Raw genomic sequence first — 18,116 nt, forward strand, 5'->3', positions numbered from 1 at the left:
AGACCCACACTTCCCATGGCTGAAATGATGTGATCTTTAGGATCAAAGCTGGAGCTTCTCCGAGATGAAAGGAAGCAGGTGTCCAGCCAAGACGTTCTGTGAACTGGCTACAGCTGCACATGATGTAGGCCCCCATTCTGCCCCAGTGAACAGACTGGAGATGAAATGAAAGTGACAAGGCCACATTGCTACAATACCTCTTCACCAGAGTACTCACAAACAAAAACCCCATCCAAATTCACAGAACAACTCAATTTTATTTTGATGACAAATATTTTGAGCAGCTGTGCCCAAGTCCTCTTCACCTTACTGAGTGCAGTGTGTTTAAAGATCTGGAAAGAATCCCTGCTTTGGGGATCCTGAACCTCTTTGTCACCTAGATAAAAAGTAAAAAAACATAAACAAATAAAAAGACATGTGCCAACCAATTTAGAGCAGTACAACATAAATGTGCATAGGACAGACACCATAAATTCTTGAACTTAAGGTGATTAAGATTGCTCTTTGTGAAAAGCACATTAAACACAGAATACTTTTAAAGTGCAAAACTACTGCAAGATATTTACTGCATTTAAATTAGCAAACATAATGCGGTATTTGGCAATGCAAAGACAGACACAGCATTCATTCTAAGGCAACCCTTAAAAAAATTATGATAAAATCACTTTTAGTTTAACAGACTCCAAAGTTATTACAAATAGGGCCCCCAAAATTCCATACCAAGGCATTTTCCCCCCAAAAATAATAATAGTAAAAAAAAAAAATCACAGCAATAGTGCTGTGAACAAACCAGTATTATCAACGGAAAACGGTTGCAGAAAATGAAGTTGTTAGGTGATAAAAATCATAGTATTTGTTAGGAATGCTTTATTCTGTAAAGATACTCAAAGGTCTTGAGTGCTAAGAAATAAAAAGAAAACATCCTTTATTCTGATATTATAATGTCTACAGCCAGACCATTTCCTCCTCATCAAAGCTATACGCATTACCTCAGGTAAGACTGTATTTAGTAAACAAAATCTAGATTTACATATGGTTTTAGCTAGAAAGCATATAATACAAAATCATACTTCTTAAAAAAAAAAAAAAAAAAACAAGCAAAGGGCAATAAAACCAGCTAGTGCTCTCTTTAAGTATTCAGGACTACATTCTGAATGATATCATTTCAGTTTGCAATTTAAATTTATTTTCAGGTTTATTTTTAAGTTACCAAACAAGAAACATCATTCATACTATCATTTTATTTTTTTCCTTTATAATTTGCTTCCCTAAGAACAAAACAAATCTTATTTTCACACATTAAAACAGCTGAACATCACAGCAAGCAGCTTTAATATTGGATTTTAACCTTGCCTTGCATTCATCTTTTTTCTTTATACACTACTTTTTGCTGACTTTAATTATTTTCTGAACATTTTGACTTTACACTCAATGTAGTCCTAAATGTGACTTTTTCTAACTGGCAATAATACACAACTTCATTCAACCAATCACTGTTTCCACATGTATTCAAAGTCTTTCCAACGCTTATAACAATATATTTGCTGATACTTTTAACATTTCATTAAGTTTTATTTAAATAAAATGGAAGCAAATTGAGATTTACAAAGCTTAAAATTTTATTAAAGAAAACTCAGTGTCCTTAAATTTTCAAAACAAGATTAAACAAAAACATTTTGTCATCAAAGGCCTACAGTCAGTTTGCAAAACAGTTCAGGTAACCAAACTCCATGTGGCTTTTAGGCATGCAGAAGTGCAGAATGGTGCGTCTGGAAAACCTGCCAAGCATTTAGATAGGCTGGGTACCTGACTGCTGCTGGGACCTTGCTAGGAACGGGGTGTCCACTATCAGTTTTGATTTGTTGTTTTATTTTAATCCTCATGTGGGGTTTTCAGGGGGACTGGTGGTTAGGTTTATGTGATGGTTCATGTTCTCAATTAACTCCATATCTTTAGATTATCTTTAGATTTAACTTAATTCCCTTCAAATTGAATTAACTGTTACTGGGTCCACTCTTTCACCACCTGTTTTTCAAATTTCAGGTGAAAGAATCTAACTCAAACACTGTCAAAAGTTCTCTGCTTGTGCAAATAAGACCAAAAACAAAAATGAAGGCAAAATAATTTCTCTGTAACAGAATCTGAAAACACGTATGATAGTAGATAAATAAATGTCAAGATTAGCTTCACTCCGAAGTCTACAGATACAGCACCATGGTTTTGTTTTGTTTATAGATCTGGCTTCCCTTTTGATTTTGTATTAATTTAGAAAACAGCACTCTCACTAAAAGGTGAGGAAGGTTCACATATATAGAGTTTAAAATTTTAACAGAATATAGAAAGTGTACACATAACACTGGCTGCTGTGATTCCAAATTTAATTACCCATTTATCTTTGAAAAGTTATTCAAGTTCTAAATGACTACACCAGCATTTAGTAATAATATTTTTATGCACCGTACAGAGATGTACCTTCAAGTAGAAGAATATAAGAATGTCCTAGAACTACCTACCAGAGAAACTGAGACTGAAACAGATTTTTAAGGCAGAAGTTCCATTGTATATCAGATTGAAAGCCATCACAATATTAACTTTCAATAGTTCATTAAGCACTTAAAAATTTGCACTCATAACTATTAATTCTTGTGCTGACTAGAACTCTACTAATATTCCAGGAAGTCCAGCTGGAGATATGGTTATCCTTTGAGGTTAAAGCTATGGCAGAGTAAAGTTAACCTAAACACTACTTTTAATTATTAAATAAAATGTGCTCCTTTATGTTAGTAAGTTATACAACTATTTAGAAAGAGGAAATCTGAAATATTGACAATGACAAAAGAGATTTTAAAAAGCTATCATTGAAAAAGTTAGAATTCATATTCAGAAGGATTTCAATGTTTAAAAACAGATTCACATATGTTCATCCAGTTGAAGATTAGTGTATTAAAAAAAGTTAAGAAAATACTTTTGTGTTTCAGTTCAACTGCACTTGATTCAAGCACAGCTTAGAGGTTGGCTGATATAAATTAAACATTGGTCACTGCCTCAGCAGCCAAAAGTACAGAAAAATGTACATGTTCACAGGATAAATAGAAGTCTCTTCTTTTGGAGGAGTAACAAAAAAAAAAGAAAAAAAAAGGCAAATAAAAAAGCTATCTCACTCCAATACGGGAGGTCATCCACTCCAAGCCTTGGCATAATCTGAAAGATAAGAGATGTTATACTTGGTACAAGTTCTATTCCAGCATCTTGAAGGTATTTTCTACTTGTTTTTAGGTGAAAAAACCAGCTACTTAAAATAAATTAAATCAACTGGAAATGTGATTGAAATCTGAAGAGAGTAACCAGTGTTTTAAACTAAGTCTACTTAGGCTTTGGCCACATGAAAATGGTCAAGCATTCTAAATTATTGAAAATTGGCAGTACTTCAAATTTCTTTCTCCTTGTAAACCTGAAAGACACTATCCTTAAATGCTTACTTCCAAGTACATGAAAAGAAAAAAGTTCTTCTCGCTCTACAGAAAGCTAGACCCTTACATACTAATATTAAAAGAAAAAGGGCAGGTTATCCAGACTGAATTGTTTCATGAAAAGACAGTGTATCAAAATTACATTACAAAATTAAAAGTGTGTTTATATTGAATACCAAGCCTGCATGGGAGCTAATCTGCTTTCTAACCCAATTCGCATCTCTATTTACAAGTCTTCCATTTTAGAAGATAGACTTTCTCTTGATTTTCCAGGGATCTAGTTACCTAATTTATACCCCTTTGAGCTTTATCTTTGTACAGTAAATCAGTGTTTAGCTATCCAAGAATGCTAGCTTCACTCACACCAGGTTGATCCCCCCAGATTCTTGTCAGATTTTCCCAAGGAAGACTCAGCTCAGCTATCTAACTCTGGGAATGTTTTATTCTAAGTTCATTTCACTACTGTCATAGTTTAAAGTATTCTAAATATTCATTGCTTTTGTTTTACAATATGAAAGAAGCAGCCTAGGATGGCCACTGTTTCTAAACTAAACCTCACGTTTATTAATTATAATTTTCCTTCAAATGTCAACTTGGTTGAAGATCTTAGTCCATAAACTGTGTACTCAAAAATGACTTTAGCAAAACTGGTAGAAGGAAAGTAGTTAGCTTTTAGAACAAAATAATACAACCACCCCATAAAAAACCCCCCACTTAGTTCTCACTAACACCTTCCACCCCAGGGAAGTTAATGCCACCATTCACTCTACAAGACATCTCCATGACATTAAATACTTCATGCTAGAAAGTGAGGTAGTTGCTCTCCCTTCCTAAATACCCACTTGGATTCGCTATTTTTGATGTCACAAGACCACATTATTGTAAAGGTTGTACAATACAGCCAAAAAAACCCCTAAATATCACATATTACAAGACTGCCTTATAAACCAAGATGAAAATCAGCACTTCACACCATACAGGCAAGACATTATTCAACTTGTTAGAAGGTATTAATTATTTTTTTTATATTTACAGACTAAGGATTTAAGACTAGCCCAGCATTCCATTTTAGTAATTGTTAGCATAAGATATGCAAATTTCAAAATTAGTTACATTAGCCAGATATAAACATAGCTTAATATTGGTAAAAAATTTGTTTTATGACAGATCTATGTAAGTTTTCATCAAAAACTATGCTTCAATGCTAATTAAAAAAGCCAATCAACCAAAAAAACCCTGAACACCTCAATCTCCCAGCTTAGAAGCTTTCTGTAGCTTAGAATATAAAGGAAGGAACAGTAGCAAATTTCTTCAAATACAGAAAGACACACAAGAGTAAGAGAGTAGCACACAGAGAGTAGACAGTTATGTCAACAGCTACATACTTAGGTGGAGGGGTGGTGTTTGGTTTGGAGTTTGTAACAAAAGGAAGACGTCCATATTAATTTGAAGCATGAGCTATGAAAAAACCAACAAGGTTCAATGACGAAAAATTTAAAACATCCCTCTGACAGCAAAGTTCAGAACTTTCAAAAATGCACTTTGGTGTCAGCAGGACCAGGAACTGCCATAGCAAGCAGTCAGCACTTACCCCTCTCCTGTCAGAGCACAGCAGGACTGGATGTGCCAGGGGTGATCCTTGATGGAGCTGAGGGTGAGGTACGCGGATATCTCGGCAGCCGTCATGCAGCCTTTCATGTCCTGCTTGTTGGCAAAGATCAGAACCGCAGCCTTCCGCAAATCCTGGCAACCATCCAGAGGACTCAGACACTTATCACACTGAGCTAAAACGCTATTGCGCTAACTTCATTTGTTAAAAGGACTGTATCCAAGCTAATCTACAACTACACTGGAGCATGGAGTTTTAACTGTCTTACTACATGAAATATTTGTTACAGTAAGGCTAAAAAAACTAATTTATTCAGAAGTGTTCACCACCACAGAGAATCAAATTGTTTGGTGTTGACCACAAGTTCATACATAACTAATAAAAGTCTTGTCAAATACATTTTATAATGCTTCAAACCACTCAGCCAGCAGAATTATTTCTGGTTAAGTAGTGCAAGTCCTATACAATACAATAAACACTACTCAAATAGGAAAGCCTGCTAGATACCAGTCCCTTGAAATTCCTTCAACTTCATTAAAGAAGTTCTGTATTGATTAAAGCAGTAATAATTTAAGAAAACTTTCCAAATTCCTAAAAGTTTAACCCTAGTGTTCCAAAAAGGGAGTTTTAATAATGCTGCATCAGCTTTAATAACTAATTAAAATAGTTTTGTTTCAGCATGGAATTTAGCGTTCAAAAACAGACAAGAACTAGAATGTATGGCTCTAAAAGATAATTAAGGTAAACAAATCTAATACTCAGGAAGCTGACAGTTGCAACTAAAAGTGTTCAATACACTTCAATGCATGTTAAATTTTGAGAGTATTTTTCCACCAAGAGAAAAAAAACCAAAAAACAACAAAGCTTTATGATCTACAGCTGAAAATTCAACCCTACAAGTAGCCCAGTCTAGGCCTACCAACTGATTTCAAGAGATGGTAGATCACAATTTCTTAAAGAGTTTGAGACTGGAAACCAAAAAACTACATGGGAAAACTTCAGCACAAGAAGTAATTTTTCCACCTTTTTTGGTAGTGAATTTCCTCCTTACTATTAGATCAAAACTACAACTAACATTAAATTGCAAAGCAAAAACTCACTTATGTGAAACACAAGTCTCTCAGAGAAGTTAACTCAACAGGATTAATTGCACTGTACTAAATCCTTTTCTTTCAAAAATGAAAGAAAGAATATTTAGATTTAAAACAACCTCAATTCAGCTTCAGAGTGATCACAAAAGGTTTTAACATATTTTACCTAAGCAAATGTACAAGTTAATTTAGGACATTTGAGTGAGTTGACTCAAGGCTGAATAGTCCCTAGGACAAAATATAATAAAAATACAAACAAATAATTCTGAAGGAAAATGAACTGAAATTAATTTTCCCATAGTATGATATATAATCCTTAATTTTAAGGAACAGGATTAGAACAAACAAAAATAGTAGGCAATTTCATTTCTCTAAAATAAAAACTAAAAAAACTAAAAAAAACCAAAACAAAACAAAAAAGAAAAACATAATTTCTTCAAATTTCAGCCATTTAACTGAACCAGTCAGTGGTAAAGGACAATACCCAGTTACATTAATATGAAGCATAACATTTTATAAGTCCAAAATTTGCAAAGTAAAGACTGATTTGATTACAATCAAGCAAGTCCTATTAGAACAGAGCTTCATAATAATTTTTCTCCTTATTTATAACTTATATGGTTTAAAAATGTGATCAACATGAATGCACACTTATTCTCAATTTTTTTTCTGATGGTATTATTTTTGTTAACATAGGAAACATGAAATGTTGTTTAACTGTTCTCAACAAAACTATTATCCCAACTCCCCACCATACCTCATGAGCCAGCATTCTATAAAGTTCTTCTTTTGTAATAGAAAGTCGCTCTCTATCAATGCTGTCAACAACCAGAATGATGAACTAGGGAAAAACACCAACAGTATAATATGTAAATAAAAACTGCAAATTACAGAAAGCACAATTTCAAGAGACCACTACCACTAGTCTTCCTACAAAACAGACATACTTTCAGACGACACCAGAGAAGAGAAAGTGACAAGAGAAAAGAGAGTAGTAAAAAGGGAGAATTAGAAATCACTGCTATAATTCTCCAACATATTCTCCAAATCACTTTGCCTTATAAAATTAAAGTGATTCATTAGCCACTATAAATGACCACAAAGTATGAAAACCTGAGTCAATTTAATGCTGCTGTGACTTTGAGATGCCTAGCAGATGAGGTGGAACAGTAATAGAATTATTCATATGAGGGAGGCTAGGATTAGCATAGTAAACAGACCTCTTTTCTTCCTCAACTGCTTCCACCAGACCAAGCTTCTAAGTAAAGGGAAAGTTCTTTCCAAGTACTACAAGGCACTGGATTTCAAACACTTGCTAGATAGAATATGAAGAACATCCCAAAAGTATCAGAAAAATAAAATATGCATCTCTCCAAATTCCAAAACCAGATACTCAAGGGATAAATGCCAAGAACTTATTGCTCTATACCAGATAATACTGGTAGAAGTCTCTTTATCTTCAGGTGTTTCTTAGGTGTAGCTGCACTTTTCCAGATAACATAAAAAATTAGTATAAAATACTAGAGATGAGGGTTGAGATGTCATTATCAGGATTACAGTAGATCTAGGATGGATCACTGATCTCACCTCTCCTCAAGAGCATAGGAAAAGATATAGAAAAAGTAAGAGATAAAAAACCTAATTTTACTAGAGGATGGAATACTTATATAATGAATAATATCTACAAGAGGTCTCTACTTTTAGTAGAAATGGTAAGAAATGAAGTCTAGAATATTTTACATCAGTGCAGATGTCTCAAAAAGAGTCCTCAGTGATTATATATGCCTTTTTGTATTGATAACCTCTTGGCCTCAAAAAGACTGTCACAAAAAACAAACCCCACAAATCAACTGTTGCTGAATTCTTCTCCAACCTTTCCAGCAACAGAAGCTCTGCCAGTACCTCACGAGTAGTGCACAGCAAGACTTTCCTTCCTCCTCTGGATAAAAGCTATGAGCTGATGAGCTGTTTAAATACTGCTGCCTAGGCTTAGAGAATATTCCTTATTCCTTCATTCCTCATTTCCTCCTAATTATCATTATTTCAAAACCATTTCAGACTGGATGTACAGAAGTCCAGTTGACCACTGCAAATCATCACAAAATTTTCAAGTTACATTTCAAAGTTTTCTTTTCAATTGACTTTAAAAAAAGTAAACAAAAAAATCTGATCTAAAATGCATTTCATTATCATTTGATTGCCTAGGAAAAATCTAACTTCACAGTTTATAGCATAGAGCAAATAACACTACAGTAAAGTACACAGAAAAAATACTTCAAATATTACCAGAAAAATCCCTGCATACCAGAGATACCTCACACTTTTTGAATTTATTCTCCCTCATTAGAATGTAAAAACAATACAGCTGCAATCTCTACAAAAGTCTACAAATATTCCTAATAAATAAATATAATTTCAAACAAACACATTCAATTTGCAGATTTCAAAGCATCTTCTCATACCTCTGTGTTTGAATAATAGGTATTCCATGACGACCGTAATGATTCTTGTCCTCCAATATCCCACATTAAGAAATGAGTGTTTTTCACCACTATTTCTTCTACATTGCTTCCTATGGTTGGAGAAGTATGAACCACTTCATTCATTAAGCTAAAGGAAACAATATCACACTATAAAGACCAGTCAGCACAATCCACAAGGCTTGTTAGAATTCAGTTATAACAAATTTTTTTAGAAAAGTAAGTATGTGTAACTGACAAAAAATATTCAAAAATCAGGCATATTTAAAAAAGCTATACATTTGAACTTTAGAAAGCAGTGACTGCAGTCATGCTTAAAGAAATCAGCAAGGAAAAATAAGTACATAAAAGGCATAAAAATGGTTAAGTGTTATAGGAGGACTGTCTTTCTAAAGGGCATTAACAGACACTTAAAATGCACTTGTTTTAAAGCAGGAGCTGCCATTCGAAAGATGCCAAATACACAACCACTAAACTGTGCAAAATAAAAATTGGAATATTATTTTATCAAAGCACTCTACTCAGTAACTAGATATTAAATCTTAAAGGACTGTTGGGTTACATATCTGAAGATTTCTCAGTTCCACCTTTAAGCTTGCTCAAAATGCTCACATATAGAAAGTTTTTTTGGAAAGCATACTATGCTGCTTTGCTATCCAAATATAAGGATATTCATTTATCTATACTCTCCTCCTTTTCCACTATCACAATAGTAATTATGCTCCTGACAACACACTTGAATTTATTATGGATATTCTTGTAATACTGCCAAGATTTGGGTGCAATGATGCTATAGAAAATGAGTAAGGTAGGACCTGGGAAAGCTGAAATATTATTTTTAGGAATTCTCTATCACAAATTTTATACACTGGAATTGAGAAACATTTGGAAACCTTTTCAGATTTTTGAAGCCTGGCTGGAATTTCTATTAATTTAAAAATCATGCTCTTTTCTGCAATTACTGGAAACAGGATTATTTTTATGAATACAAATTCAGACAGGCTTTCATGGGAAAAAAATTGCTGTTCACTTTGTGCTTGGATGTAGAAATTTGTTGTCAATTTATAGTTCAGTTTTAAAGCACAGCAGCTCCTTCATTTATCCTTTAAACATTTACTCTGTTTAGAACAACTCATTCCATGAATGTACAAATTGTGATCTAGAACCCCAGAGATTACACCAGGTTACAAAGCTGAATTTTCAAAGATTAAACAGTGACAAGTAAAAAAATGCAAACAGAAAAACAATTAGTTCATATACTTACAACTGGTAAAGAATAGTAGTCTTTCCAGCATTATCAAGTCCCACTATGATTACTTTGTGCTCTGCATTATTAAAAAAAATTTAAAAAAGAAAAAAGAAGAAGACAAAAATAAATTAGTGAAACAGCAATAATTATAATTCTGGTTAATCACTCTCCCTTCCTGAAGAATGCAACTGCTTGTTTCTTTTATATCAACACCTTACACAGATTAGTGGTAACTTCAGGACAGAAAAAACACCAAACAAAGCCCCATCTTCTCTTGACACCCCAGTGTCAGGAAAAGCCAGCACTGGAAATCTAATAAAGGCAGGGTTACTAATGATTACTTCATCTACAACATCTAGTTTTAGAAAGAAAAGTACAATGAAAAAACATAACCCATAGCAGTGTATAATGCTAAAAACACCAGCACTATCCAAAGACTGCAAAAGGTACTACCCTAACATTCAAGGATCAATAATAACCATTTATTAAGGTACCACCATTATTCACACAGAAAAATCTAAGAGGAAACTGTATTTTGAATAGGCCACAGATTCTAATTTTGCAACTTTTGAACTGAGAAGTCACAGAATGATAAATGGTCAAGGCTGGAAGACACTTCTGGAGGTCATCTGGTTGAACCTCTTTGCTGAACCAGGCCCACAGAGTCAGTGGCCTAGGACCATGTCCAGAGGGGTTTTTAATATATCCCAGATGGAAACTCCACAGCCTCCCTGGACAGCCTGGGTTATTGCTCAGTCACCCTCACAGTGAAAAAGTGTTTCCTGATGTTCAGAGGGAACTTGTGTGTTTCAGTTTGCGCCCACTGCTCAGTCCTGTGATTGGGCACCACTACGACAAGTCTGGCTCTGCCCTCTTTGCACCTCTTTTTCTCATATGTGAGATGCCCCAGTTCCTTGTCACCCCTGCAGCCCATCACTGGACTCCCCCCAGAGTGTCCATGACTCTCTTGTACTGAGGAGCCCAGAACTGGACACTGGACACACTCACTCCAGGTGAGGCCTCATCAGCTCTGAGCAGAAAGGAGAAATCATCTGCCCCAACCTGCTGTAAAATCCAACATATGAAACAGTGAACTCGCAATTGCTGCAATACTGTTTGTTTCCAGGCACAGGGAAGACAAAACAGAAATCAACCAAACAAACAAAATCAGTAAAACAGTCCTCCAGAATTTATATGCTCCTCTGTAAATAATTCCTTTTAGAATTTCAAATCCAGTATCACAGACACTTAGAATGGTTGTTCTTTTGCTACAGGTGTGAAGCTACAGCATACTGATCCAATTACTGACAAAAATAAGCAAACCACTTGAGAGTGAAAAATTTGCAAATGGATACATAAAAACTCTGTGAACAAGCTCACTTTTTTTAAGAGATAATATTTACAATTCTAGGGCACTTATTTCAAAGCAAAACATGGGTCATGGGTCACAGTTTAAGATTTCCTACAAAATACCACACTTGATCTACAGGATCAAACAAGTTACTAGATCAGAAGATCTATTCAAAGTGTCAAATGATTTTTTCCCCCCAAAAGTATGTGGTTTAAGGAAAAATTGAAGCATTTTGGTTAAAAATCTATTCATATATAGTAACCGAGGTCTTGTAATACTGAATATTACTGGAATAAAATATTTTCTTGTTTGGAACTTTTGTAAGTTTTGCTGTGCAATAGGATCATAACAGATGGTAAAATGTATTTCCCTGTGATAGTTCCCCTACTACTGCATCCTGTAAACACATGCTAAGAAAAGAACATTTCTTGACTGTAAATGCAGGAGTACTTTTAGCCCCACTAACAGCAGCATCAGTAATTAATAACCTTTCCCAATACATACATAGTATGAAATTCTCTCTACTTTCAAGGCTAATAAATCATGCCTAGTAGCTTGACTGTCCATCTCTTCTTCAAATGTAATTAAATGTAGAGAGCTTCCAAAGGCCCAAACACAGAAATGCCCTCCCGTTTTTTTCAAACTAAACATGTTGTCAACTATTGCCAGGAAGATGATTCTACTTTTGCAGCATTCTGTTTAAGTTATTTTCAAGAAAGAAAAGAAATTCCAGTCAGGCATTACACTACTCTCTCATCTTCTTATCAGAACACGTTATCTTAGGCGTGAATGACTGGAGTGTTGGATGATACAACATCATACTAAGTCATGAAGAAAAAAACTCGGTTGAGATGGCTGCTTTTGAAAGCCACTGAAGTGTGAATGGTCCAACACTAACTGGGAAAAAAAGGCACAGCTTATCTGTGTTACTTCATAGTCAGATGGTGTTTCATACAGTGATTGAATAAGCACAAACAATAAACAGGCACACAAGTGTTAATCAATAGTGATCTTGGCATGAAAATTGTAAAATGAAATCATGGGTATTTCATAGAAGTAACAGATTCCAGAACTATAGCAATGGAAACCCTTCGCTTACAAACACATTCAAAAGTTGAATTTCTGTCCAGTTTGATGAAAACAAAAAATTCACACATAGATGTCCATTAGAGGAAAAACATGTGAGCTTAAAAACTACCAAACTAAGACAGAATAGAATTTTAGCATGACAGTTACTTGTTTACAAGAGTAACTAGGAGAAGACAGATGCCACATTTAGGAGGAAGGACAATTACTGGGTAAATCATAGGCAGTGATTTATTTGTGTTCTGTACTTACAGACTAACCCAAGTTTCTCCCTTTCACTGGCTGGTATTCAAACTCAGTTTAGGTTGTATTTATGAACATCTTCCCAGTCCACCATGTTCTTGGCAAAAGAAGAAGAAAATCCATAACAAAGTTGAGAGAGCAGAAGAGTCTTTATTAATTGTGTAGGAAAAGGGAGGGAAGATGGGGAAAGTAGAAGAAGTAGGCATATGCAGGGGAAAAAAAGAAAAGACAGTATTAGACTACTCCTTAAAAGTATCCAAGGACTTCTTGGTTTCATCAACCATTTCTAGCACACTGTTTAAAAAAATTGGTATGTAATATGGTTTAAAAAAATCTGTGGCAGTTTAGTATTACAAAAACACAGAACAGTGAAGATTATCTTCTGGCAGATCTTAGAAGTAAGACATAATATGCTCTTTTCTTCCTTACTCATCTATATTTCTCTAGGATAAAAGGGCCCAAAACTGAAGATTCAATTCTCTCAACATGCCTCTTCTCTACTTTGCAAAAGCTAAAAATAAAAAAATTCTAAATACTTTAATGATGACACTTCTAAAATATTTGGAAGAAATGACTACTGAATGAGTACCAATAGTTTTCAAGCTGTGAAACAAAATGCTCATCTGGTTCCAAAGAGCAACAGCCTTGGAGGCCTCAGAGTTGAAGACAGAATGCAGACAGAAGTTGCTAGAAAGAAGGCAGGAGGAATAGCATTATTCTGGAGGTCAAAACAGTTTCAACACAAAGAAACACACTCATTCTGCACACTACCAGCTAATTTAGAGTCATCTCTTAAGCACAAAAGAACTGCTAAAATACATTTGTATCCCCAGGTTTGATTATAAGGCAGCAGAGAAGCTGTCAATAACTTTTAGTAATCAGAGGAACCAAAAACCATTTGGTTTTCCAGATAATGGTTTCTCCTAACCTGACTGGGAACTGCCACTAAGGCTCGGTGAAATAAACGGTGGAGTTACAGAAGTTCAATCATCTTGAATTAGAGCTTACCATTACTTTTCTTAAAGCAACTTTTTAATAACTGTAGCAATTGTTCAGAGCAACCTGTAAGATGCTGGATAATTACCATTCCAAAAATAAGTACACCCCAGATTTGTGAGCTTCTCTATATACCACATAAAAAAATAAGGTCTTGATAACAGTCATTTATCTTTATCAGGGTTGCTGACATTCACTTCTATTTTTAACCCACAGTTTAATTAAGAGCTATCTTGGTAATACTGATGAAATGATAAGTCAAGCAAGTTTTACTCAGACATGCATTAACACAGGCACTAACTTAATGGCTCCACCATCTATCCACACCACTGCATGTTGCTCAGAAGAATGTGCCACCACTTGACTGTTGAATCATGGCTTCAGCATTTTTGGAGCTTCAGCAGGTTATTTCTGGAGTCTGATTTTTTTAAAACTTCTGAAAGTAAGTTACCAGAAGTAAATTCAACTGAACTTATGTAATTTAGCAACTAGACTTCAAATGGCTTCAGAGAATGGTATTTTAAATAAAACAATTCTTGAGTAATTTTTTTTTTGTCAAGTTCAAAAGAAAGGAAAAAAAAATCACAAAGCCATTAGAAAGTTACCTATAAAAATGACAAAAGTCTATTTTAAAGCCAACTGTTTATTTTATGAGTAAAAGTATCTCTATTTCAGCTCACATCGTTCAATTACCACTTGATTATGAGACAATATGTATTGAGAGCTGAAAGACTTAGGGACACCTCATCCTCCATGCTCTACTTGACAGAACACAGATGGAACTTTCAAATCTTTCCTTAGTTTCATCTTTCCTTTTGCCAAGTGCTGCAGGTTATCACACAACTCGCACCAGCCATGAGAACTGATCCCACGATCCTCACACAGCAGATCCTATGTGCATTTTTGGAACAGTCCCTCAGTACAGCCAAAATCAGTGTGTAAGTTACTGTGCTAGTCTGCTCAACAAAGCAACTTCCCAGGACAGCCTGTGAATTCTACAAGGAACTATTAAGATTTGATGTAATTAGAAGAGCAACCAAAATCAACCCAGAAATTACTATGCTTTATTATTAGTAATGATATTATTTAGAGAACACAGTTGCGTTGTTGGAGAATAATTTCCCATTAGATCAAAAAGATATGTTTGAAGCAAATTTTCTAGAATTAAATTTTAGTTTTAGCCATGAAAAGAAACTCTCTTTTCTGTGATAACGCAAGAAGAAGCAAAAAAAAAAAAAAAAAACAAAAAAAAAAAAAAAAAACAAACAAAAAAACCAACCCAAAGCAAAAGCTAAACAAAAGACAAATCCAGCACTAAACCAGGATCAGGACACACCCTAAAGTCTCTTATTGGGATAAATGCCAAAGAGTAAATATTTCATTATATTACTTCATCTATTTAACTGTGAGACTAATATTTCATTAACCATTTAAATATATGAATGTATGAGATTTACAACATGAGATTTTGACAGTGGAGAGGGCTACACAGTGTTTTCTGAGAAACTCCTAGAAATGTGTATCCAGCCACTGCCAGCCAAGGCCACCAGCAACAGGAGTAATGCCTCTGGATAACATATTTAAGATGAGAAAAAGTTATTGCATAGGAGAAACTAAGGACAGAGAAAAAAGTAGTGAGAATATGTGAGAGAAACAACTCTGCTGACTCTAAGGTGGGTGCAGAAGGAAGGGGAGGAGGTGCTGCAGGTGTCAGAGATACAGCCCATGGTGATGCAGCTGTGCCCTGCAGCCACAAGTCCATGGCGAGCAGAGATCCACCTGCAACCCACAGAGGACACCACGGTAGAGCAGGTAGATCCCAAAGGCAGCTGTGACTCCAGTGGACACATCCTGGAGCAGCATCCTGGCAACAACCTGTGGAGCTGTGGAGACAAGGCCACTCTGGAACAGGTTTGCTGGCAGGTTTGTGACCTTGTGGGGGAGCCAGACTGGAATGGCCTGTCCCTGAAGGACTGTCTCCCTGAAGGACTTGTGAAAAGAACTTGTGTTGGAACAGTTAGTGAAGAATTGCAGACCTTGGGAAGAACACACACTGGAGAAGCCCATGAAGGACTGTCTCCCATGGGAGAGATGCCACACTGGAAGAGGGGATACACTCTTTTTCTTCCTCTCTAAGGAAGAAAGAGTGGCAGAGACAATATGTGATGAACTGACCACAGCCCCCATTCCGTTCCCTCCTGCAGGGAGATGGCAGAGAACCAAAAATAAAGCTAATCCTGGGAAAAAAAGAGGGAGGAGTGGGGAGCAGGTGTTCAGAAGATCTGGTTTTATTTCTCATTAACCTGTTCTGGTTTGATTGGTAATGAATTCTATTAATTTCACAAATTGAGTCTGTTTTGCCCATGATGGGAACCGGTGAGCGATTTCTCCCTTCCTTATCTCAACCCAGAAGCCTTTTGCTGTATTTTCTCTCCCCTTGTCCAGCTGAGGAGGGGAGTCATAGACCTGCTTTGGTGGGCATCTGGCACCCAGCCAGGGTCACTCACAATGAAGAATAACTTTTCTTCCAGGAAATAATATACAATAACCAAGACAATGGGTTTTCCTGAAGATAAATACTGACATCATAATCTACTATAGAGGCAAATACTACATGCCACCAGTTATCTGCTGATCACTTCCTGCTTATAGATCTCTTTGGAGTCTTTGGAATACTTCATGGAAGAAAAGGAGATCCAGATTGCACTACTTGATGAAAATAAAAAAAAGGTACTTAGTATTTTTCTGGAGGATAGGGGAAACATTGGATCTTGCCAAATAGGTTTGACAGTTTGGGAAAACAAGAAATTAGCAACAAATTCAGAAGACTTCAGGAATTACATGGTAGGACGGTGTATGCATGAGAAAAATCAATGATCTGGGACTGGATACCAATCCCATCCCATGAAAGACAGTTTGATACATAGACGTTAATGTGCACACACACTGAGGCTTTGGTATGTACAGAATTAGACTGGGTTATCTGCAACCAAAGGCAGAAAACTATTAAAGTACACCAGGTGTATCTGCCTCCAAAAACTTGCAACAGAGCACTGCACAAAAAAGGCTTATCTGCATTTTCAATAACTTTAAAGTGGAAATGAGGTACACATTTGGAAACCTGATGAGAGAACAATTAATGAATTTATTGTTTATATTGTTCTTCCTTGAGGCCTTGAGCTTGGAGCAGGCAAAATGATGTTACTGTTAACTATTTAATTTTCTAATCAAAGCTGGCTAGGTAAACCAAAATTATTAAATCAAATAAATTAACAGATAAACCATAATTTTCTACTTTTATGATAAGCATCTGAGGTAAAAGTGGTGGCAGACCCAAATTCTGAGCTCTGGATTAGAACACGAGCTGTGATGGCAGGGCTGGATGAACTGGGCAGGAGAGCATGGAAAGCGATACTATCCCCTTATGACCTTTTTATTTTTGGCTGGAGAACTGATTTTCTTGGGTCACTAACTGTATTTAACCAGTATCTTTGCCAAAACACAAACAGATCTTTACCTCGAAGGCCCCTACATGTTTGGCGTCGTTCTTTTCCTTTTAATTAAAGACTAAAACACGATTTTAATAACAGACCCCGACTTTAAAAGGAGTCTCGCGAAGCCCCGAGGGCCCGTCACGGTCCAGCGCAGCCCCAGCAGCCCGGGCCGCCGCGGATGTTTGACGCTGGGTGTTTAACGCGGCCGGGGAGGAGGGGACAGAGGGACCACCTCGGGAACTCAAACAAAGCGACCCGGAGCATGAGGCGCCGCGGCACCAGCGCTCAGGGCGCTGCACAAAGCAAAGCCCAACTTTTGGCCGGGCGGGCCTTCAGGGGAAGCCCGGCGAGCGGAGCCGGCCCCGGAGCCCCCACGGCTGCCCGCGGCCCCCGCAGCCCCGCGGGCTCCACTCGCCGCCCGCCCCGCCGCCGCTTCGGGCCCGCGCGCCCACCTTGGCTACCGAAGAGGCTCCACAGCTTGGCGAAGATGAGGCCCATGCCTAGGCTCGGCTTCCCGCCGAGCGCCCGGGGCTCCCCGAGCTCACCCAGGCGGCAGCAGCGGCGCCGACTCTCCCGTCTCCCTCGCGGAGGCTCCGCAGCGGCCCCGGCAGCGCCGAGCGGGCGGGCGGGCTCAGGGGAGGGCGGGCACGCGGCGCGGCCCCGCCCCGCCAACGGCCGCACATCCCCGCCCCCCCCGGCGCGGCCGCGCGCGTCACTGCGGCGTCATGGGGGCGTCATGGCGGCGGCGTGTCTGAGGGGACCGGCGCGAGTTTTCCACCGGGGCTGGTGGAATGCCGAGCGGTCTGCGGTCGACACACTCGGGAGGACGGAGCCGCCTCGCAAGGGACGAATGCTGCGAGTAGCGCTAGGCCCCCGCCGCGGTGGGGAGGCGTTGGCAGCGTGCCTTGCCCTACGCCGTGTCGTGTCCTTTAGCCCGGCGGTGCTGTGGCCGGTCCACGGCCTCTGCCGTTGGGAAGGGTACAGGGTTTCAGTGCTCCCGTGTGCAGTAAAACTTGTGGAAGCAGCGGATTCGCCTTCACGGCTGTG

General features: G+C 37.5%; 1 protein-coding gene across 3 annotated transcripts; it reads right to left on the reverse strand.

The window, feature by feature from the left end:
• Positions 1–237: 237 nt before the first annotated feature.
• On the reverse strand, positions 238–17,718 carry ARL5B (ARF like GTPase 5B). Of its 3 annotated transcripts, XM_026795761.2 has the most exons (8): positions 17,522–17,679; positions 12,589–12,676; positions 9,915–9,975; positions 8,633–8,780; positions 6,928–7,011; positions 5,062–5,213; positions 3,162–3,201; positions 238–376 (listed from the first exon to the last, which is right to left on the reverse strand). In XM_026795761.2, exons 4-8 carry the CDS (start codon positions 8,774–8,776, stop codon positions 302–304), a joined length of 495 nt encoding a protein of 164 aa, XP_026651562.2. In that variant the 5' UTR covers positions 8,777–8,780; positions 9,915–9,975; positions 12,589–12,676; positions 17,522–17,679; the 3' UTR covers positions 238–301. The 3 variants fall into 3 exon arrangements, with proteins under 3 accessions (XP_026651562.2, XP_005480367.2, XP_074391453.1); XM_005480310.4 differs by lacking the exon at positions 12,589–12,676 and having other exon boundaries at positions 17,522–17,718; XM_074535352.1 differs by lacking the exons at positions 238–376; positions 3,162–3,201; positions 12,589–12,676 and adding an exon at positions 3,230–4,928 and having other exon boundaries at positions 17,522–17,718.
• Positions 17,719–18,116: the final 398 nt, after the last annotated feature.

This window comes from Zonotrichia albicollis, chromosome 1 (genome assembly GCF_047830755.1).
Source record: "Zonotrichia albicollis isolate bZonAlb1 chromosome 1, bZonAlb1.hap1, whole genome shotgun sequence".
Taxonomy (NCBI): Eukaryota; Metazoa; Chordata; class Aves; order Passeriformes; family Passerellidae; genus Zonotrichia; species Zonotrichia albicollis.

What these genes read in the sequence shown, in the direction of transcription:
- ARL5B (XM_005480310.4), bottom strand. Translation starts at nt 17,567, where the DNA reads ATGGGCCTCATCTTCGCCAAGCTGTGGAGCCTCTTCGGTAGCCAAG. An exon ending in GAGCCTCTTCGGTAGCCAAG is followed by an intron (nt 9,976 to 17,521) that starts GTGGGCGCGCGG and finishes TTAATAATGCAG; the next exon opens with AGCACAAAGTAATCATAGTG. An exon ending in GGATGACCTCCCGTATTGGA is followed by an intron (nt 377 to 3,161) that starts GTGAGATAGCTT and finishes CTTTTTATCTAG; the next exon opens with GTGACAAAGAGGTTCAGGAT.